Source organism: Emys orbicularis, chromosome 1 (assembly GCF_028017835.1).
Source record: "Emys orbicularis isolate rEmyOrb1 chromosome 1, rEmyOrb1.hap1, whole genome shotgun sequence".
Lineage (NCBI taxonomy): Eukaryota > Metazoa > Chordata > Testudines > Emydidae > Emys > Emys orbicularis.
Window position 1 is genome coordinate 249438149 of NC_088683.1, and position 24067 is coordinate 249462215.

Here is a 24067-nt window from a genome sequence, read left to right on the forward strand (position 1 = left end):
ATACATCACTATTTTTAAAAATAGTTAGGCAAGTCCAAGATAACTATTAAGTAATCCAGCTACACTCATGCAGTGAGGCAACTGCCTCCAAATTAGAACATATCAGTTACAATCCTGATTATTTTAACAGGGATAGCAACCTTATTTAAGTCCCAACATCTATACACACCACCAGATTTATTTTGGTAGGTAATAGGTCCCAAAAGTGGACTAAGTGGTTTATTAATGATGGAATTAGTGGATCAAAGCAAGACTTCACAATAGAAGATCAAAGTATTTCTACACATAAAAATCCACTTCTGATACTACCCCACATCAAGTCTGTTATTTCTCCTGCTCCACTCGAGCTGTCTGTTCTGCCCTCCTCTAGGTTAGCATAGATTATTTTGTTGAGCTGTATATTTGTTTTAGGATGAGACTTTAAAGCAGGAAGAACTGGCCTGTCACTTCTCCACAGTTAAGAGGGGGAAGGAGACTAAAACAGCTTCTCTGGCCCAATCCATATTGGCCGCTAACAGCATCACCTGGAAGAAGTACAAATGGTCACCTCCCCTGTCTTAATGCTTTGTCCACCACTTTGGAGAAGAAAGGGAACATGTTTTCCAGAGACAAGTGCCCTCCCTAGATCAAAGTCACAGTGTAGGGGGAAGCAATCTTACTCAAGATAGTGATTCTCCATTGGTGATGAAGTATCTGATCTGTTTTACTTTAGTTGTCTTTTTGTACAGTAGGAGATTCACTGGCATACTTTCAGTTGGTGTATGTGGTGCAACAGGTTTAATTTACCTTTCTTTTGCCTGCTAATCCAGATTGTGCTTGGTCCCATCCCTCCCTCTCTGCCCCTCCCCCCCCCCCCCCCATACCTCATCTAAACATTTCATTTTTGCATCTCCAGCTCCACTTCCTTTGAGTTTTTGGTCCTCATTTCACTACTTCATTTTAAAAAAAAGTATACTATGTTGCTACAACAAAGTGAGCAGAGTACACATACTGCCCAGTAGAGAGAGTGAAATCAATTATTTTGTTCTGAGAGACTATTCAAGATTGTCCTGCAAAGTGAGTATAAAGATGGAGCAGAAAGAAAAATGCAGGATAACCACAATTTTTGTTTAATTTCCCTGTGGAAGATGTTCTGCAGAGAATGCCTTGCACGTATACTTTTTGCCTAAATAAAATGATGTGCCTGTTTGGATGGAATGGTATGCAGACTCAGATAATCAAACAATAGATACATACATAGCTTCTCTTTGTGGGTCAAAACATGGTTTCATATTTAACAGTGCAAGACATGGAGCCCTTTATTTTATTTACAGCCATGTCAACTTTTCTTAAGACAATAATGTAAACATTAGTAAGTTATTTCTAGCAATTAATCTTGTTGAAAGTGTAACTGTGTATGGCCAAAGGCTCACAGATCTGACCACAAACAAGTTTCTCCCATGCAACTATGACAGAGTGAAGCAGGACTTCCAGTGTATATCTTACATGAAGGACCTTTTCACCACCAGTCTGAAAGGATTTTCTAGAAATGCTGCATAATGAGTCATCAACCGCAGGCAGATAAGTGTTTCATTTTGAAGTCTGATGCACTGGGTACAAAATCAATAGTGGGACTAAAAAATAAGAACTACCAATTTTTATTGCATTTACCAGCATTCATTGTCAAGCTTTCACACTGTGAAACATCGTAACAGTCTCTCTCAAAACACTTTTCATACCATTAGCAATCAAAGACTGCCTGTTCTATTTGCATGAGCCCTCTATAGCAACTACAGCAACTGTAACGGTCTTCAATGCAATAAGTCAAGGATGCAGAACTGAGCACTCCCACACTAGCAGCCGAACACAGAAAACACCAACAAATGTCCCAAAGAGATCCTCTCTCAGAAGATACTATCATGGCAGAGAAAGCCCTAACTAACAAGCTTAAAGAAGAAAGGCAACAGAAATGGAAAGAATTGATTGAAGGAATAGACATGACCCACGGTAATAGGAAAGCATTGTTGACCTTTCACAAGCTGAATAATGACCCGAAGAAAGTAGAGCAACACCACAAAAATCAGTCAATCAGGTGGCACGCCGGCTTCTGCTCAACAAGAAAACTTTGAACAAGCAGTTTACAATCCTAATTGTAGTATCTGTACTAACTGCAAACTGATCTGGAAGAAAATCATTTCAGCCTGCTGTACACAATAAATGAACTCAATGCCGGAACAAGTCACCTGAAGAATGGCAAAGCAGCTGGACTTGACAACATATGCATGGAGCAAATTAAGCACTTTGGTCCTGCAACCACCTTATGGGTATTATGCCTTTTTAACAATTGTTCATCAGCCTTTAGATTACCCAAATTATGGCGACAAGCCTGTGTAATAGCTCTATTGAAGCCAGGAAAGAATGCCTCTGACCCAAAGAACTTCAGGCCAGTATCACTCCTATGCCACCTTTATAATTGCCTTTCACGTCATATCTAACAGGATCTAATACTGCCAAATTTACACTAGGAAAGTCCTGCACTGGCCAAACACTAAACATCCCCCAGCATGTAGAAGAGGGATTCTAGAGAGGGATGATAACAGGCGGTGTGTTCGTAGACCTTTCAGTTGCATACGATACAGTCAGCCAACAAAACCTCCTTGCCAAAGTCTATGATACGATGCACGACCACCACCTAGTGCAGCTCATCTGATCTCTTCTGGAGAAGACACATTTTTACATAGCACGGTGTAAGAAATGGAGCCGCTTGAGACAACAAAATTGTCTCCCACAGGACAGTGTGCTAGCACCAACCCTCTTTATATATATATATATATATATATATATATATATATATATATATATATATATACATATACATACACACACACACACACACAGTGACCAGCCCATACAGAGCAATACGAGGCGCTTCACATAGGCAGATGATCTATGCATCATGTCACAGGAGAAGGACTTTGCCATCATCTAGAACAGACTATGAGCAACATCTCAATTTACTACATCAAGAACCAGCTTCACATCAACCCAACCAAGATACAGGTGATGGCTTTTCACTTATGCCATCGAGAAGCAAAGCGGAAACTAACCACCAACTGAAATGGACTCCCACAGGTTAATCACCTGAACGCTGTCTACCTGGGGATGACCTTGGACCAAATGCTTTCCTTCAAAGCACATGTAGAGAAGGTGAAAGGGAAAGTTAGTGTCTGCAACAACATTCTTTGAAAGTTGGTCACCTCAAAGTGGGGAGCTATCAAGCTACTTTGCAAACAACTGCTATTGCTGTGTGCTACTCCATTGCAGAGTATGCATGTCCAGTGTGGGAACGATCCATCCATGATAAGAAACTAGATCCTGTCCTAAATGAGAGCTGTCATGTAAAAACAGGATGTCTAAAGCCAAGACCAAAGGATAGCCTGTACTTACTGGTTGGTGTTGCACCACCTGATATCAAGAGGAAGGTAGCAAGCCAAAGTGAAAGATCACAGCAGATGGCATCCATTATATGGTCACACAGGAGTAACCAAATGCCTTAAAATCACAAAAGAGTTTTATGACCAGCGTTGTGCCTTTGGATACCACAGCTGGCAAGGCACTACTGAGTTAAGGAATGAAAGATTGCATGTAGTCGGATGCACTGAAACAGATTTGTACCCCCGGGAGGACCTTCCTGGAGGGGCTGATAAAGTCTGTTTAATGTGGTGATGTCTGAACCGCCTATGTACTCAAACTGGTAGATCAAAGACTAACATGATCAAATGGGGCTACTCTAAACACTAATACATGTGAGTGTGGTGAAGTGCAGACCAGGGATCACCTGCTTATTTGCAGACTCCTTGGGGAGACCTGTACAAAGGAGGACCTCGTTGCAGTGACGGAAACAGCCATCGCTTGTGCACAGTTCTGGAAAAACGTCTAGTCTGTGACAAGGATACAAGAAGCAGTATTTCGTCTTTTTTTATTATTAAAGAAGACAATCATTCTACTTTTGTTTTTCATTTTATCTCCACCTCCCCCCTATTCTCCTCTCTCTCCATTGTATATTACTACTGTACTGCTTGGTCCTCCATTCCCCAGATTCTTTTCTCCTACCTCCACATAATACCCTACCAATTGATTCCCTTCTCCCCTAGACATTTCTCTACTACTGGCAGCTCCAGCCACAGAAGATAAGAACATAAGAATGACCCTCCTGGATCAGACCAAGGATCCATCTAGCCTAGTATCCGGTCTTCCGACAGTGGACAGTGCCAGGTGCCCCAGAGTGAATGAACAGAACAGGTAATCATCAAGTGATCCATCCCCTGTCGCTCATTCCCAGTTTCTGGCAAACAGAGGCTAGGGACACTATTCCTGCCCATCCATTGATGGACCATTCTTTTTAGGTGACAGATCTGAGGAACTGTCCCAGATTGAGGTATCATTAGAGGAGGTTTTGGACCAAATTGATAAATTAAACAGCAATAAGTCACCAGGACCAGATGGTATTCACCCAAGAGTTCTGAAGGAACTCAAATGTGAAATTGCAGAACTACTAACTGTAGTCTGTAACCTATCATTTAAATCAGCTTCTGTACCAGATGACTGGAGGATAACTAATGTGACGCCAATTTTTAAAAAGGGCACCAGAGGTGATCCTGGCAATTACAGGCCTGTAAGCCTGACTTCAGTACCGGTCAAACTGGTTGAAACTATAATAAAGAACAATATTGTCAGACATATAGATGAACATAATTTGTGGAGGAAGAGTCAATATGGTTTTAGTAAAGTGAAATCCTGCCTCATCAATGTACTAGAATTCTTTGAGGGGGGGTCAACAAACATGTGGACCAAGGGGATCCAGTGGATACAGTGTACTTAGATTTTCAGAAAGCCTTTGACAAGGTCCCTCACCAAAGACTCTTACACAAAGTAAGCTGCCACGGGATAAGAGGGAAGGTGCTCTCATGGATTGGTAACTGGTTAAAAGATAGGAAACAAAGGGTAGGTATAAATGGTCAGTTTTCAGAGTGGAGAGAGGTAAATAGTGGTGTCCCCCAGGGGTCTGTTCTGGGACCAGTGCTATTCAACATATTCATAAATGATCTGGAAAAAGGAGTAAACAGTGAGGTGGCAAAATTTGTAGATAACTATCTTTAGTAATTTTGGAAGACCCAGGCAGACTGCAAAGAGCTACGAAAGGATCTCTCAAAACTGGGTGACTGGGCAACAAAATGGCAGATGAAATTTAATGTTGATAAATGCAAAGTAATGCACATTGGAAAGCATAATCCCAACTATACATATAAAACGATGGGGTCTAAATTAGCTGTTACCACTCAAGAAAGAGATCAAGATGGCGCCTGTTTCCTTTCCTCTTCCTGTGAAACACTGGCTCTTTCAAAGGCAGGTTTTGTGTGTGTGTGTGTGTGTGTTTGTTTTAAGCACATGTATCTATTAGAAAGGTGCTCTTAGGGCAGTGTGACCTGCCAACTCTCCACAAATCATCAAGTAGTGGTCTGCAGACCACAGTAAGAACCGGTGTTTTAAGCTATTTGCACAATTTTACAAGGCCAGAATTAATCCTTCATTTGAAATTTGTCATACTAGTGACAGTGTATTTCCAAATACAGTGCCAGTTTTGTATTTATATTCCTGCACATTCTAAATACCAGCCCTTTCTTTAAAACAAACTTTTAAGATAGTGGGTATATTTTACTATAACTTTTGAGGCATAAAGGCTCACAAAACCATTTCAGAGAGAGAATGAAGAAATACTCTAGGAGCTTGTCTACACAAACTTACAGCAAAATAATTAAACTGGTAATTCACACCTTTTGATATTTCAGTGCAAGTCTGTGTGTGGACACTTATTTAGGTTCAAGAGTGCCCTGTTTCAATTTTGCTTATGCAAGTTAAACTACTATATCAAATAGGGCATTTTTCAACACAGGTTTTCAAAATAAAGTTTTCACAGGTCAAGATCAGTAGAAATGCTTCCATGACTACTAAATTTCAATAACAAGACAGTACTGGATATATTTCCATCGCTGCTTTGCTATTCCACTGTTCACCACAAAGAACAAACAGTCCCCATCTATGTTTACAAGTCAATCAACTGCAGTGTTGAGTAAGCAATGAGCACCAGTGTTAAGTGGACACAAATAGCAAAACTGACTACTCTGTCTATATTGTCCCAAGTAAAAAAGTAACAAATAGTACAAATACTAAATGAATTATACTGTCTATATTGTCCCAAGTAAAAAAGTAACAAATAGTACAAATACTAAATGAATTATATTGCTTCACTTTCGCTATTCATTACTAGAAAGGGATGAGAATTCCCCACACACACGCTCTATTAAGGAACACAATCAATTTTAAGAGGTGAATGCAATTACTGTATTAAAGTAGACTAGACTGTATCTAGACTTCTAACTAACTAAAAAGAAGTTAGTTAGTTATTTCACTTCATTTGACAGCACCTTGAGTTTCCCCATATATACCGTTTGCATGGATCTTTTACATACCAACAGGAGAAAGGTTTTGTTGTTGTTGCTGTTCTATTTTTAAAGGAAAATGTGATGGTAAAGCCATTGAAACTGTCGGGACAACTCAAGGCCAGGTGTAGCATCAAAAAAATGTGTAATTCATTTACACGGACTAGGATTTCAGGTTGATTTCCTCTATATATTTACAGTGTGGCAGTCTGGCAAAGCAGAAAGCACCCACCCCCTTCTTTGGCTGCTGCCCAGGTGCCCCCGCCAAAATATACTGTGACAACAGCAGCATGCGGTGCTGCAGGAGCATAGCCTCTTAACACATACACCTTGTGTTCACATAAAGGACTTGTTCCAACGGGTTTACGTGCATGCGGGTCTATAAGGGATCATTGCAAACTCTTTTATTGCCAGAGTGCACCTAGGCTAGCTGAAGCGGCTCAACCACTCCTCTCCCTGGAGTACACGGGTGGTCGTCACTAATCTCCCAGAATCCACTGCGTTGTGCCCGGCCTCTGGAACAAGGGAGCCAGAGGGCACTGCAAGGGAAATGGTTTAGGACAGCGGTAGTATGAACTGGAGGCGAAACTAGAACCAGCAGCAGCACGCGCCGCTCGAACACACTGACCCACGTGGACTTAGCACAGTGCCGCGCGGCCAGCCCCGAGGCAGCGCCTAGAGACAAAGGACACTGGGGGAGGCCGGGCCGGGGGCTGTTGCTGCTGCAGCCTGGCCGAGGGCAGGGAGCGGGGAAGGGCTAGGCCGGAGGGCCCAGCGCAGGGAGGCCGGGGTTGGGCGGACACTCACCAGTCTCCAGGGCCTGGTTGTATTTCTCTAGCGCGGCCAGCAGCTCCTGCTTGTCCCGCAGCTCGTCTCCCTCGGCGCGGAGCCGCCGCGCCCGGCTCTCCCCCTCCAGCCACTTCTCCAGCAGGTTGCCCAGCACCACGTTGACCCGGGCGCTGGCGGGGCCGGGGGCGTCGGCGATACGCCGCGGCCGGTGGCAGCGGCCGCAGTCGCCGGGCTCGGCACAGCGCCGGCATTGGGTGTGGCCGCAGTGCAGGGTCACCGGCTCGCAGAGCAGCCGCCGGCACAGGGGGCAGCCGAGCAGCTCCGGCGGGCGGCAGCAGGCGGGGTCGCCCAGGGCCTCGCCCGCCCCCTCGGGGCCGCCGCCGGGCCAGGGCGGCAAGCGCAGCGCCTTCTCGCGGAGGCTGAGGGCCAGGCTCTCCGCCAGCTCCCGCAGCTCCTCGGGCCGCAGGCGGGCCAGCCGGGCGGCGGCGCTGTAGGCCTCCAGGGCTTCGGCCATGCGGCCGGCGCGGGCCAGCGCGTCCCCCCGGCGCAGGCAGAGGCCCCGCTCGGGCTGCGGCAGCTCGGCCAGCTGCGAGCCGTAGATCTCGGCCGCCAGCTCGAAGTTGCCGCCGCGAAAGGCCTCCTCGGCCACCTGCAGCATCTCGGCGCAGGGCCCCGGGCTCAGCTCCATGCCGCCCGCTCCGCTCGCCGGGCCGCCCCGACCCCTACTCCATGCCGCCGGCCCGCGCCTCCTTCCCGGCAGGCTCGGGCGCGGGGGGCGGCGCTGCCTCGCTCGCTTCCTCCCCCAGTCGCGGGCGCCGGCCCCCCGTCACCGGCTTATTTATTATGTAATGGTTGTGTAACGCGCCCCCGCCCGGGGCGGCGCCGCCTCCTGCCCAGCCGCCGCGGTGGGGAGCGGCGGCCCGGAGATCGCACCGCACACGCCCCCTCCCGCCCTCCACCGGCCGGGCTGAGCGAGGGGAGCCCCCTGCGGGCTGGGAGCCTGCTCGGTGCCGCGCAAAGGACCGTGCTCAGCACAGGGGGGACGCTGCGCTGCAGAGAGCGCCCCGTCGCTGCAAGCCCCTCTGCGTAGATGGAAAGGGCCCCGTCATGGCTCCTCCAAGACTTGGTAACTGGAGGGACATCAGCCCCTGGGCTGGACCTAGGGTGACCAGACAGCAAGTGTGAAAAATCAGGACAGGGGGTGCGGGGTAATAGGAGCCTATATAAGAAAAAGACCCAAAAATCGGGACTGTCCCTATAAAATCAGGACATCTGGTCACCCTAGCTGGACCCCTGACTTGCTCTGGTTCTGAAGGAGGTAGGCGTTAGTACGCTCCCCCACACACACACAATTTGTGGAAAGAGCACCTTGAAGTTCCTGGGATGTTGCTTCTCACTGATACCTTTTCACAGTCGCTCAGCTTATATGTAAAATGATTCTTTTTCTTTACCTGCCTAGGGTGACCAGATGTCCCGATTTTATAGGGGCACTCCCGATATTTGGGACATTGTCTTATATAGGCGCCTCTTACCCCCCACCCTATGTCCCGATTTTTCACACTTGCTGTCTGGTCACCCTATACCTGCCAGCCCCTGCCAACTCAGTTTGGGATCTGAAAGTCATGTTTTATGGGTGGTGCAGCAGCAGCGGTAAAAGATAATGCACCCGGAGCTTAGTTAAAAGCAGTTGATGCGTGAGTCAGAATGGAAACCAGCTATTTCTGCAGGGCTAACAGGAGTAAAAAGGAGACAAGATTTATTTTAGTTTATAGTGCATGCAGAAATTATTCTGAGGAACAAGAAGCAGATCAGATAAGTAAGAAAGTGCCATTTTTCATAGTCACTTTTCCAAGTACAACTGCACAATAGAAGGTGTATTTGCCAATTTCCCTAAGACAAATTCCCAACCAACAGCCTTTTTGCTTGTGGCCTCACCTCTTTACTGGCCAGCAGTTATAGGTCTGATCTGTCTTCAGCTCTGTCAATTTCCTGCATTCCTGCAACTCTTGCACCATTATTCACACCCTCACTGGCTCTAGGCTACTAGTGTCCAAAATATTGGTATCTTTTGAAAGTTTCATCAATCCCTTTCCGGTGATCTTTACTTGCCCTACTGTGATAGGACGTTAATGCAGGATTGAACACCATTGCTCCCATTTTGTTGAAGAGAGCAGGCTGGGCACACTCTATTCACATTCTCCACTTCCTACTATGTTGTGGTGCATCTTGGCAAGGACCAGTCAGGCGATCTTGGGAGGCTGATGACGATGGGATCAACCACAAGCATCTCGGTTGAGCCGTTTCTCAGAGTTATCCTCTGGCTCCTGGGATTCTGAGCTGGAGTGGCAGAACTTTTGCTGATTCTGCCCCCTGCTCCCGTCCTTGGTTCCTAGCAAAGGGACCCTTTCTGACAACTCTCTTTACTCTTCTGGAAAGGGGGAGGCAGGCACATCACTGATTTCTCTAAATATCTTCTAGTTGCTCTGGGATGGCTATACACCTCAGCTGCAAGGCTGTCTATCTTGATACAAGGTTTTTGTTACCAATACTAACCCACGTGACAGTAGTGAACAATAACTATTCTACTAATTTAGATGGAAAGGTGTTAACGTGACCCTGTCACTATCCATATTTAAACAAGGTTCAGTATACAGAGACCTCAGCCTGCTTAGTACCATGGCAAACATCATTACAATGTTTGACCTTTTATTAAAGATAGAAAAAAGAAGGGAACAGTTAAAGCATTTGAAATGTTAATTATTTAAATAAGGCTTCCATTTTAACAATGTATCTTGTTCTCTTTCCCTTTACCTGGAGAGAGATTTTAGAAGACACTCCCTCTTCCCCCATCTGAAAGACTTTTAGATGGTAATAAAGATGGTAATAAATGTCTTTTTGGGGAAAATAGAACAAGTTATTTGATGTGGACTGGAGCTGTTGTTGTTGAAGTCTGATCCCCTTTCCTAAAAGACAAACGAAGACAAACACACACAAAGGGGAGAGAAATGAACAGCAGGGATAGCTAATGCAGCTTCTGTGTCTGGTGTTGAACTCTCATTTGTAACCTCACTGCTGGAGAAACACAGGCACAGTTTATGCTCTAATCCAGTGGTTCTCAAACTTTTTTTTCCTGCGGACCACTTGAAAATTGCTGAGGGTCTTGGCAGACCACTTAATGATCTTTCCAAATGTTGTTTGTACCGTTAGCTAACTATTGTAAAGTGCTTTGGATAAAAGCTATATAAAAACAAACTTAATAATTAAAATTTTTGGGTTCTACAAATAAAAGCATACAACTCATATTTTAATATCAGTAGTCTTACCTTTCTAATGCGATGGATGTGCCCTCTCTCCCCTGCCACGGCAGCCCCCAAGCTGGGGCTGAGAAGGGGGGGCCTCCCTCTCTCCCCCAACTGCAGCAGCCCCTGAGCTGGGGCTGGGAAGGAGGGGGGCGTCTCTCCCTCACCACAGCAGCCACAGAGCTGAGGCTGGGAAGGAGGGCCATCTCTCCCTGGCAGCCGCAGCCCTGGAGCTGGGGAAAGTCGCCTCTTTGGCTGGCCACCTGCATGTCCCAGATTCCCCCCACCCCCTCTTCTCACCCCATTGCCCCCTCCCACCTACCCCCTATTCCCCCCAAGGCCACCACCTCACCTTACATGTGCATCTTCTCCACGGACCAGGCACCTAATTAGTGGAGCCCCGCCTGCGCGGCTCTACTAATTAGGTGGATAGCCCTTCATTCTCTTGTGTGCAGCTGCCCAGGCGCACACCTTAGAGGGAACTGTCCATGGACCACCTGAATGGAACTTACGGACCACTGGTGGTCAGCGGACTACAGTTTGAGAACCTCTGCTGTAATCAGCTACTCTGAGACCTGGCGAAGTTGTACCTGTGTCAGGTTGTTAAGGGCATTGCTTTTAGTTGTCTGTCTAGTCACTGGCTTACAGCAGCATTGCAAAATATACAGTCTTGGCTGGTTAAGCCAGAATCTTATTAGACAAAAGGAGGGAAAAGAAGAGAGAAGAGAGGAAAGAGAAGAAATAAGGTGGGGAAGAAAAAGGACACACAAGGGGTGTATGTCTGAGAAAGGAACAGAGAGTCCTGTGGCACCTTTAAGACTAACAGATGTATTGGAGCATAAGCTTTTGTGGGTGAATACCCACTTCGTCAGATGATGCGTCTGACGAAGTGGGTATTCATCCACAAAAGCTTATGCTCCAATACATCTGTTAGTCTTAAAGGTGCCACATGACTCTCTGTTGCTTTTTACAGATCCAGACTAACACGGCTACCCCTCTGATGTCTGAGAAAGGAAGTCTCACATCCCAAGTGGTAGTTGGGATTTAGCCAACACAGATGGAGGTGGCATCTGGGTCCCTTGGTCTGGTCAGAGTATCATGATCAACGATGAAGGCCTAATGGTGTTACAGTGGATCCCAGGGTCCCAGAAGGCGGTGTGGGTGGCAGTCATGATGCTAAAGCTCACTGCTGCAATTTTTGGTGGACAGCTTCTTCTGCTACTTTCCCCCCAAAAGCATTTTCTTTTTAAGAACCCCAAAACGAGTGATGGGTGGAATAATCCATTACTTCATTATTTTGTCCCCCAATAGGTTTAATTTCCAAACACACCAATTTTGGTTCATTGATTTCAAGTCCCACACTTCTCTTGTTTACCAGACATGATCTTAACACATTCCTTGAGTTATATTGGTATGCTTTTTTGTTTGGACTATTCAGTATTTCTGTCTTCCTTTTGTACCTTTTCCCATCATATTTATTGTTGTATGTTATTGGACTATTTTGTAACTTTTTATCCACTCTCCCACATTTAGGCTCACAAGTGGGGTAAATTTGTAGGCCCAATTATTACAGCATATTCCAGTCATTGAATTTGCTGCTGTTTTATGTAATGACTAACTGGAATGGCTGCAAGTCTTTTCTCATCCTTACTTGCTGAGTACTCTCCAGGAGTGCCTTTCACTAAGTCCATTTTCCAAAGCCCTTTAATTAGTAACATAATCAACATTCTCCTAATTTATTCTCCTGGGATGTAACATCTATTTTATTAAGACAGCCTCTTGCTACTTGTCAGAGAACAAAATTATCTTTCTGCAATCTGACCGCCTTATATTCCTCCCTATTTTTCCTGTACCGAGCTCAACCATTACTAATGTCTGAAAAACACTTGCCTTTTTCTCTCACTTTTGGTTCTCTGTTCTTCTCTCCCTAGTGTTGCGGGGAAGAAATATCTCATTCTTAAGTATCTCTTGATGGCTAGGGGATTAACGCCAGTCTTAGGTGCCCTGCCATCCAGTGGCATTCACAGACGAGCGCTAGGTCCCTAGCCCTTTCCCCCCTCCCATTCATTGTATGGGGAGAGTTAGGCACCCAAGAAAGGGATTCTTAAAAGCCAGCAAGCTGAGAAGAGTGCCTAAGCTAGCCAGCAGTGACATGCAGAAGAAAGGGGCAGGGCTTAGGGCTCAGATCCACAGACAGCTAAACACTTAAGTGACAGACAACGCTCTAGAAGGAAACTGTCTCGAATCAGGATTCACAGCCATAAACTCTCTCTTGGAGATGGGTGTCTAAGCCAGGGCAGCCTTTGTGAAAAAAACAGAGGGAGAGCGATCCCCATCCACACACCCATTGGTACTTGGGCTATGGGAGACCTGTTTTCAAATCCTTACTCTACCTGATTTAAAACAGGAACTTGAACCAAGGTCTCCCACTTCCCACCAAGGTGCTCTGGTGTGGGTCTTGCTTTTTCCCATTGAAGCGGTTCCACTTTATATAAACAACTAAATATTCATTGGGAAGGAAAAGGAAAATGAGAGCTTGACTCTATAGCCCAGGAGAGTCGGGTTCAAACCCCTATTCCAGCAAATGCTGAATTATTTATACAAAGGAGAACAGCTCCAACAGGAAAGATTCGTCAGATTTCATATATCCCTCACTCACCTGGGATATATGAAATCAGAGTTCAAGTGTCTCTGCCAAATCAGGCAGAGTAAGATCCCAGCTTAGTGCCCTAATCACTCTGGGTCCAATAACACACTAGCCAGCCCTCCCCCCAAAATTCTCACCCCAGAAGTCAATTGTGTGGGTTATTAGGCATGTGCCTACTGGATCGGGCCCTGCATTTCAGAGAGGCAGGGAAATGCCTTGTTTGTGAATCCTGCTGCAACTAGGTGTGAGGGCGCCGAGCTGCTTGGCAGCATCAGGACTGAAGTGGTTTTGCCCATGCCCACCAGTGAAAACTTGGCATTTAAGGAATTTAGGTGGCAGCTGAGCAGGGGGGCTGAGAATGATATTGGCACCTAATTTTCATATTTAGGCATCTAAAGAGACAGTTAAGTGCCCAAGTCCCTTTGTGAATCAAGTCCTGGGGACCTAGTGATGGCAGAGCCCATTTCCCTGCATTGTGTTCTACTCCTCAACTACTGTTTCCCAACTGCCACCGATGTCTTTGACTTGGTGCCGCTATGCTATGTCAGTAAGAATTAGCTCACCCCAACAGCTCAGCTTAAAGGGGCATATGTAAACCCCATAAATTGGGTGTTCTTTGAACACTTCTCACTTCTGTTTCAGCTTTTGAGTAAAATCCTTTCCCTGAAAAATCTTCCTGGAGAGCAGGTTATAGCAGACAGTGATAGTTTGAATAAAAAGTGTGTCAGAGAGGAAAGCTGATGGTCTGATCGGAATGTAGTGAAATGGATGAGGGATAACAGCAAAAGGAAGGGAGAAGAGAGCTGCCACTAGTTGAGGCGCTAACCAGGAGATAAATCTGGAGGCAATGGTGCTATAGGAACCAGATAGTCATAGATGGAAAAAACTGTATTTAGTACTAACAGTTTTCAAAGTAGATTGATACTCTAAAGCAAACAAAAATACATTAAAGGGAAGACAATAGGTTCATTCATTATTTTGTTAACAACCCCTCCTCCTTGTAATTAAACAAAGAAAAGAGAAATAATATTTGTTCAGTCAGCTTAGTGGCCACCTGAGCAGGGTTATTTGTTCACGGTTAATAAGCACATCAAGAAGAAATCCTGTCAGGAGTTCGGGACCAAAGGTGCCATGAAGCTGTGTGCTCCAGCCCTATGACAACTTGAATCATTAGGAAACCAGGTTCACAAGTACTTCATCACACACACACACAAAAACCCCAGTAAACCAAGAGTAATTTGTGGTTAAAGCCCCAGGGCATGTTTCAATAATAATCTCTACTCTTCTAGAGTCTCTGATTAAAACCTGACCCTGACTGCAACTGTGAAATTAAGCTGAACTTTTAATTTATTTTAACTGGAGCCATTCTATAGGGTTAAGATATAGCCTACTATAGGGGACCAAACACGAGTCCAAACCCATTGAAGTCAATGGTATTGACTTTTGTGGGGCTGGATCAAGGCCTAAGAGCCCCATTCTGCCAAAATTAGCCATCATAGTGGTGGGGCCTTGGAAGCTGCTCCCTATTCCCTCTCAGTAGTGGCTTCATAATGCTAGTTCAAGCTTTAAACATCTGCATGAGTCTGCCTACTTTCTAAGGCCTGGTCCACACTAACCCCCCACTTCGAACTAAGGTACGCAAATTCAGCTACGTTAATAACGTAGCTGAATTCGAAGTACCTTAGTTCGAACTTACCGCGGGTCCAGACGCTGCAGGCAGGCTCCCCCGTCGATGCCGCGTACTCCTCTCGCTGAGCTGGAGTACCGGCGTCGACGGCAAGCACTTCCGGGATCGATCCGGGATCGATTTATCGCGTCTAGACAAGACGCGATAAATCGATCCCAGAAGATCGATCGCTTACATCCGGACCAGGAAGTAAGTATAGACGTACCTTAAGAAGAGATTCACAGAGGCCTATGCCACTAGTTTATTCATAGTTAAATTAGCCATTTCATAGTTAATGGGAACCTAGCATCAACCTATCGTCCCCCTATTTTCAAATCTCCCACACCCAGCTTCCCCTTAACAAACTAATCCCCTGAGTTTTCCTGTGCCACATATTATCCCAGAGTATAGTTGTTCTTGAAAAGTTTTGGGGAGCAAGATTGGAAAAGGAACTTCAAAATTACACAGTTTAAGAATTTCAAAGCGCTGGATTTTTTTGAACATATAACTTTTTTTTAACTCCAAAATAGCATTAGCCCACAAACTCCAAATATGTTTTGTTTTGTTGGCCTTGTGGAGGCAGTATGCTTTTTATTGGCTGACAAAAAGTTAATGGGGGAATTACAAAGATATGTAATATTACACACACACAAACTACATTAAAAGAACATTATTAAGGTTACAAAGTCAAATGCCCAAAAGTTAGGAAATACCAAAGTTAAGGTTGTCTGTGCAAGTAAAATTTTAATTCAGCCTTTTGCATATACATTATGGTACTGTCTTTACAGTCTTTCCTAACTTTTGACATTGCGACCTTAATAATGATTGACATTGCGACCTTAATAATGCTCTTTAAAGTGTTTGTAATTCTCTAGGTGTTTAACAGAGCAAGCTGAAAAACAGAAATGTCATCCTATTCACAGCCATATGAGTCCTCAGTAAGGTTGGGACCTTTGGATCCACCACAGCAACCTCTGCTGCTTGAGCTAACAGAGTAACTGACAGTTGTAGTAGGTTGGCATCCACTATGAGAGCCAGCACTAGAGGGGGACACGACGCACACTCTGCCTGTGGGTTTCACAGATAGGTGCTGACAGTAGAGGAATCTTGGGTTAAAGTCCAGACTCTGGAGGGAAGTGTGCTCTAGTGGACACAGAGTCTTCTTCCCATTTCTCCCAAGCATGACTCCCTCGGCCCCACTCCCTCCAACCTTACTTTGTCACAGTTGTCTCTTCACCACTCCAGGTGCCTTGTCCCAACCTCATTCTCCTTGCCTATCCAGTCCCCAAGCTTCTCATCCCAGTCCTGGTCTGCTCATCCAATCAGCCCTAGTCATGCCCTCTGGGTTTGCTGCCTGAGTACCAGTCTGTACCCCTTACCATACCATGTCCAGTCTCATTGTCCAGCCACTCCCAGTTCCCCCCTCCCAGCTCCTCATCAATCGGTCTCTCCCTTCCCCACACTGGCTCCCAGTCCCAGTCTCCCTCCCTGGGCTCCCCATCCAATCTCAATCTCCCCTACACTCACTCCCCAGCTCTTTGCCCCAGTCTCCCAACTCCCAAGATCCTTGCCCACATATCTTTATCCAGCCAATCCCAGTTCTCTCCTCTCCCCCCAGCTCCTCATCCAATCTCAGTGTCATCCAGCTTCCCCACCCCACCCAGCCAACTGGCTCTCCAGTCTCATTGCCCAATCACTTCCAGAGAGAATATCATTTTTTAAAGGTGGTGGGTGGGTAGGATGTTAGCTGGAATCTACTGAAGCACACTTTTTACCTACTTTTAAAGCAAAGGTTGTATGGTGGAGGCAGTGAGGGGAGGTGGATGTAGCAATCCATCTTACGGAAATGATGACAGGGAAACTATTAAGTATGTTTGTTCAGGGAGTCTCTTCTGCCTCCCTCACAACATCCTACCTAACATGGGGTCAGAGTCTTCCCAGGCTAACATGAGTCAAATAAAGAAGAAATCTAAAGGGGATACACCCTGAATGAAGTATTCATTGGGTTGACAACTTTAGGATTAGAGCTGTCAGCAAGGAAGTCGAAGATGGCCAACATGACCTGAAAATTATTACTAACAACCTGTCATATAAAAGATACAAATCAATGGGCGAACCCTATTGAGTTGACATTCAGATGAAGCTTCCTGCCTGCAAGATTGCTTATGGGTGGGGCAGAATTCTTCCCAGGTAAGCGCAGGAAACCAGTCAAAGAGTTACACAGAAGAGTTATGTCGGCCCTAGGGCATGCTGGGTTGGGAGACACTCTGATACCAAACCACAGGGAGCTGTGGGAGGCAGGTAGTACATTTTAAATGAAGTCTCTTGTCCCCTGAGCAGCTCCACAACACTCCGCCATGGAGTTAGGGAGCTTTCACCCTTCTGTGCTGGGTCACTTTCTGCTGAATAGACCAGTCTCCTTAAAAAAAACAGAACCCATAGCTTTCTGGGATGTTCATGGTCTGGAAGGCCATAGATATTTTCTGTTATACTGGGCCCCAGATCTATAAAAATAAATACATTATCACTTTTGCTAATGTGCTCTGTATTTCATCTTGTTGCTTGCGCTTTCCAGATCTTCTGCATGCTCACAGGCAGCAATACCCAGGTGGAGGGTTCTCTTGTATAAGTTGTCTATCATAAGCACCACCTAGGAAAACATGGGCAACTGTTTAGTTAATGGTTAACTAGGCAGCTTTTCCAAAGGAGTCCAAAACCCACACTCAAGTACATTGTTGAACAGAAAGATTTAAGCACATGCTGAAATACTTTGCTGAACTGGTGCTTGAGGGATGAATAGTTATAGGAGACATCTAGCGGTGTTCAGTAGTAGATGTTCACATGTATGGAATATTGTATACAGACTCAGTAACAATGAAGGAAAGCTTACTGATCTTGAAATACAGACAATGGAAGGGCACACTACCAATCCAGCTTAATTTAAAAATATAGCCAGGTAGAAGTCATGACTGCTCCATATTTCTCAACCTGTCAAGGCTCAATGCCTCAGATGTAATCTGTGGCAAAGACTCAAAATAAAGGATAAAAAATTATTAGCTTAAGCAACTGAAAATGTTGTGGAACTCATTCATTCCTATAGCATACATCAGTGGTTTGCAACCAGGGGTACAGATACCCCTAGGAGTACACAGAGGTCTTCCAGAGGGTACATCAACTCATCTAGATATTTGCCTAGTTTTACAAGAGGCTACAGAAAAAGCACTAGCGAAGTCAGTACGAACTAAAATTTCATACAATGACTTGTTTATACTGCTCTATATACTGTACACTGAAATGTAAGTACAATATTTATATTCCAATTGATTTATTTTATAAATATATAAGCAATTTTTCAGTACCAGTGTGCTGTGGCACTTCTGTATTTTTATGTCCGATTTTGTAAGCAAGTAGTTTTTAAGTGAGGTCAAACTTGGGGGGTACACAAGATCAGTCAGACTCCTGAAAGGGGTACAGTAGTCTGGAAAGGCTGAGAGCCACTGGCATACATAACTCTATAACCTTAACATAATGATTTATTTCCAATGTAAATAATTTTCAACAATAAAACTGAGGGGACATCAACTTGTGTGGAACATATGGAACGCTACAGTTGAAATGAAGGATATTTGAGAAGTATGGCTGTAATGTAAGGCTTTTGATTGGGGGGTGGGGTGGGGAAGGGTCAGCAATTTGGACAACTCCCCACTAACCATTCTAGGCCTACAAAGGGAATAAAAATATTATAACATCTCTGTGTACTTTCCTTTTGAGGTTTGACAGGGTGGCCAAGTCTTCCATGTCTGTTTGCCCCTCACGCCCTCATGTCATAAGCAGATTTCTTTGCCTTACTTCACCTGTAGGGAAGGGGAAAGTGACCTGATACATAGGTAAAGGAACAAAAATATAGGGCTTCCCCAGAGTCTGGGGTAGTCCAAACATGAGACCATCCCAGATCCTATTGCACACTTACAACTCAATGGAAAGGCTACTGGCAGTACACAAGCTCCCCCACCACAAAAAGACAGATGGGCTCCAGATTTAACATTAAGGTAAAGAGATAGATCTTTGAGAAGCACTATGGATCCAGGTGATCTGAGGTTGATTTCCTGAGTCTTTCTCCTTCCCCTTCCACACATGGCTACCCTCCATGGAAAAGCTGGGCAGGGCTGAATGGAACCTACAGAAAGCTCAGGCTCATGTACAATTGCAGAACTGTCCCAGGAGTAGAACTGTCTTTGCCATATAGACATTAGTTTATAGTCAGGTGAATATACGTCACTAATAAGACTGAATAAGCCCAGGGCTTCTCAGCATGCTTTCTGAATATCTCTATAGGACATAACTATCTTCTCAAGTGCTCTCTTGCATTCTTAACTTTCATATATTTATATGTATATTTCTCTTCTTATTTTTCAGTCCTGAGCATTGTACCCATTCTTCAAGAGAAACCGATTGGTTAAACACGCAGAACCAGCAGTAGAAAAGATAGAAAAAAAATCAAAAACACCACATTTTAACTTGAATCAGAAGAGCATCTATGCCTTCCCCTTCCGTTATTAAAACCTAGGAATTACACAGTATGCCAGCACAATTCTGTATGTTTGTACACTCAGGGCTATATGCTGTTACTTTCGAGATCATGGGAAGTATGTACTGGTTTTACCCTCTAGTAGTTGGAGGTGACAGATTTCTATAACTTACATGTAGAGGAGGATCAAATTCTACTTTATTTATATCTAGGCAATACCTTTCATTTCAATAGGGTCACATGGGGTTAACCAAAGGAGAATTTTGACCTAGAATCATTACTTGGGGTTTGTTTTCGTACCTGAAAATTCTTACCTTCCAATAAATCTTTTAGTGCAGCATAAAAAAAAAGATGTACAATATAAATTATAGGCAGACTAATATGCAGATTGTTGTTTGCCTGTAGGAGACTTGTTTGTACCCTGTAGTGGAGCAGGGCTGGGGAAAGGCTGAGGAGCTGGGGAGCTCCAGCCTGGATAGCCCCAGGCTGCGGCCTGGTAATAGGCCAAGGGGTACTGGGGGTTGCAGAGGACAGCCCAGGGCTAGGCCAAGGCAGCAGGTCCAAACCCCCCTTGGCAGTGATGAGTGGCCTATACTGCAGTCTGCCCCAGGGCGCGGGGGCTAGATGGTGACTGGCAGTGGCCTGGTGCTGAGGCAAGGTGGGGATAGTGGGTGGGGGTTCCCCAGGGAGGGGAGACCCAGATCTGTGTGGGTATTGCCAGGGGGCAGCACCCAGAGCAAGGGGCACCGGGGTCCTGGGAGGGACACGGGGGCCAGGGCAGAGGACAAGGCGGATCACCGGCCTGCAGAGGGCGCTCCAGAGGCTGGTGAGCTAATTCCCTGGACAACCAGCAGGAGGCGCCGCAGGGGTGAGTCTGGACCTCTTACATCCCCTTATGTTATGTTGCTAAGGGTATGTCTACACTACGAGAGTAGTTCGATTTTACTTAAATCGAATATGTGGAATCGATATTACAAAGTCGAACGTGTTTGTCCACACTAAGGACAGTAATTCGACTTTGTGAGTCCACACTAACGGGGCAAGCGTCGACATTGGAAGCGGTGCACTGTGGGCAGCTATCCCACAGTTCCCGCAGTCCCCGCTGCCCATTGGAATTCTGGGTCGAGCCCCCAATGCCTTCTGGGGGAAAAAATGTGTCGAGGGTGGTTTTGGGTAACTGTCGTCATCCAACCGTCACTCCCGCCCTCCCTCCCTGAAAGCGCCGGCGGGAAATCAGTTCGCGCACTTTTCTGGTCAGTGACAGCACGGACGCCACAGCACTGCGAGCATGGAGCCCGCTGTGACCATCGCTGCAGTTATGGCCGTTATCAACACCTCGCACCTTATCATCCACCTTTCCCAGAGGCAGATGCTGAGAAATCGGGCGAGGCGGCTACGGCAGCGCGGTGAGGACCTGAAGTCTGTGAGTGGCACAGACCTGTCACAAAGCACAGGACCCCGCGCCGAGGACATCATGGTGGCAATGGGTCATGTTGATGTTGTGGAACGGCGATTCTGGGCCCGGGAAACAAGCACGGACTGGTGGGACCGCATAGTGCTGCAGGTCTGGGATGAATCCCAGTGGCTGCGAAACTTTCGCATGCAGAAGGGGACTTTCCTGGAACTTTGTGAGTTGCTGTCCCCTGCCCTGAAGCGCAAGGACACCCGGATGCGAGCAGCCCTGACTGTCCAGAAGCGAGTGGCCATAGCCCTCTGGAAGCTTGCAACACTGGACAGCTACCGGTCAGTCGCGAACCACTTTGGCGTGGGCAAATCTACCGTGGGGGTTGTTGTGATGCAAGTAGCCAACGCAATCGTTGAGCTACTGCTCTCAAAGGTAGTGACCCTGGGAAACGTGGAGGTCATCATAGATGGCTTCGCCGCGATGGGATTCCCAAACTGCGGTGGGGCTATAGATGGAACTCACATCCCTATCCTGGGACCGGACCACCAGGCCAGCCAGTACATTAACCGAAAGGGCTACTTTTCAATGGTGCTGCAAGCACTGGTGGACCATAGGGGACGTTTTACAAACATCAACGTCGGATGGCCGGGCAAGGTTCATGACGCTCGTGTTTTCAGGAACTCTGGTCTGTTTAGACGGCTGCAGGAAGGTATTTACTTCCCGGACCACAAAATAACTCTTGGGGATGTGGAGATGCCTATAGTCATCCTTGGGGACCCAGCCTACCCGCTAATGCCCTGGCTCATGAAGCCCTATACAGGCGCCCTGGACAGTGAAAAAGAACTCTTCAACTACCGGCTGAGCAAGTGCAGAATGGTGGTGGAGTGTGCTTTTGGACGTCTCAAGGGGAGATGGAGAAGCTTACTGACTCGCTCTGATCTCAGCGAAACCAATATCCCCATTGTTATTACAGCTTGCTGTGTGCTCCACAATCTGTGTGAGAGCAAGGGGGAGACCTTTATGGCGGGGTGGGAGGTTGAGGCAAATAGCCTGGCTGCTGATTACGCCCAGCCAGACAGCCGGGCGATTAGAAGAGCCCAGCGGGACGCGCTGTGCATCCGGGAGGCTTTGAAAGCTAGGTTCCTGAGTGAGCAGGGTAACCTGTGACTTAAGTTTGTTTACAGAGAAGCTGAACCTGCCCCCGTTTCTTTACCCAGTAAATGTTCACTATCCTCTCCACTTACATACCCCGTTCACCCCGTTCCCCCCCTTCCAACACACGTTTAAAAATAAAATCACTTGAAATTTGATAATGAACACCGTTTTCTTTATTACTGTTTTCGCGGGAAAGTGTTGAACCTGGAACGCAGACTGTGGTGGGGAGCGGGTGTAGTGTAGTGATGCAAAGGACGCTTCTAAACTCCAGGAATGACAGGCTCCGCACTGGTGGACTGGTTGTTTCAACGGAGCCTGCCACCCCTCCTGTTAGGGACTCTGTGTGTGGGGGCTATGTGACTTTGTGGCAGGGGGAGGACGGTTACAGATCCCCTGCTGCATGGCTCTGTGATCCAGGATAAGGACCGCTGCATAAGATCTCTAACCGCCCTCCCCCACCACAAAGTCACATAGCCCCCCCCACACACACACACACAGAACATGAAAACCACCTCCCAGACTGACCAGGGTAACTAGTGAATGCAATGTGTGTGTGCTCTGCTGCTGAACCTGCCCCCGCGTCTGTACCCTGGTAAAGGTGACTGTCCTGTCCAATTACCAACCCCCTTCCCCCCCTTCAAACAGACTCTCCTCTAAAAGAACATGATGGAAACAGTAATTAACAGAAACGTATTTTTTATTAGCAACTACACATGAAACTGGGGGATGAAACTGGGACGGGGGCTTGGGTGAGGCGGGAAGGAAAGGATTTATCAAATTTTGGGGAATGAGAGCCTTCTGGTACTTGAGCAGTCTGCAGGGGTGGAGTGAGAGTTTTCACGGACTCTGCCGCCCCTCCTTCTTGGGACTTTGGGTGAGGGGGGTATGGGACTTTGTGGCGGGGGAGGGCGGTTAGAGATAGACTGCAGCGGGGCTCTGTCCTCCTGCCTCCGGTCCTGCAGAACATCCACAAGGCACCGGAGCGTGTCCGTTTGCTCCCTCATTAGTCCAAGCAGCGTTTGAGTCGCCTGCTGGTCTTCCTGCCACCACCTCTCCTCCCGTTCCATGTGTGATCGGTGCATTTGGGACAAGTTCTCCCTCCACTGGGTCTGCTGGGCTGCCTGGGATCGGGAGCAGCCCATAAGTTCCGAGAACATGTCCTCCCGTGTCCTCTTCTTCCTACGCCTAATCTGCGCTAGCCTCTGGGAGTGTGATGCCAGGGTAGTTCGGGAGACAGTCGCAGCTGTGGGATGGGAAAAAGGGAGTGAATTCCTCAGAAAGATAAATTTTTGGGTGAACAAAGAACATAGTCTTTCTCTGTGAACAAGACCATGCACAGCACCTATCACATGCGCACTCAGGACAAGGTCGAATTTTCGGCCTTCGCATTCAGTGCCTGGGGTCTTGCAGTGCAGATCAGACAAGCGGGACAGGACAGCGGAATTTGGGTAACAGGCTGACATGGTAAGCCGTAGACTTGTGGCTGCTTAAAACTTTAATAATAGCACTGGCCTCCTTTCACGTTCAAAGCAATGCCAGTCCCTGCTGCCAGCAATCCGGCAAGCATGAACTCTGCCCCTGTCCCACCCCCTCGCGGCTGTCCCAGGGAAAGATCCCTGTATGCTGCTCCTCTCCCGCCTCCACCGCGTGGCTCTAAACCGCCGGTTACAGTTCTGTAAAGGAACAGGCAAGCAGTCCCAATACTAACATTCCCCTACCTAATTCAAAGCAGGTCACCGTGAGCGACATCACTCTGATGAGGATTTCAGAGACGGAGAAAGAACGGATGCTTCGGGAAAGCCTGCAAAGACCAGGGCCGTATGCCGCCATGCTCTGCAAGGCAATGATACCCGAGTACTTGATTGTCTCCTGGCGCGGAAACGTTTCCTACCACGGAGGACCCAATAAGGCCGCTCTCCCCAGGAACCTGATGCAAAGGCTTTCCAATTACCTCCAGGAGAGCTTCGTGGAGATGTCCCAGGAGGATTTCTGCTCTATCCCCGGACATATAGACCGGATTTTACTGTAGCTGCACTGGCAGGGACTAAACAGTAGAGCGCCTAGGGCAAAACAATCATGCTAAACTGGACATTGTTAGA

At 46.7% G+C, this 24067-nt stretch overlaps 1 protein-coding gene across 1 annotated transcript in view; it reads right to left on the minus strand.

The window, feature by feature from the left end:
• LONRF2 (LON peptidase N-terminal domain and ring finger 2) overlaps nucleotides 1-7956 on the minus strand; it is a 35759-nt gene extending 27803 nt beyond the window's left edge. Inside the window, exon 1 of the mRNA XM_065414752.1 lies at nucleotides 7287-7956. Coding sequence (XP_065270824.1) covers nucleotides 7287-7956 — 670 coding nt within the window. The remainder of the gene's footprint in view (nucleotides 1-7286) is intronic.
• Nucleotides 7957-24067: the final 16111 nt, after the last annotated feature.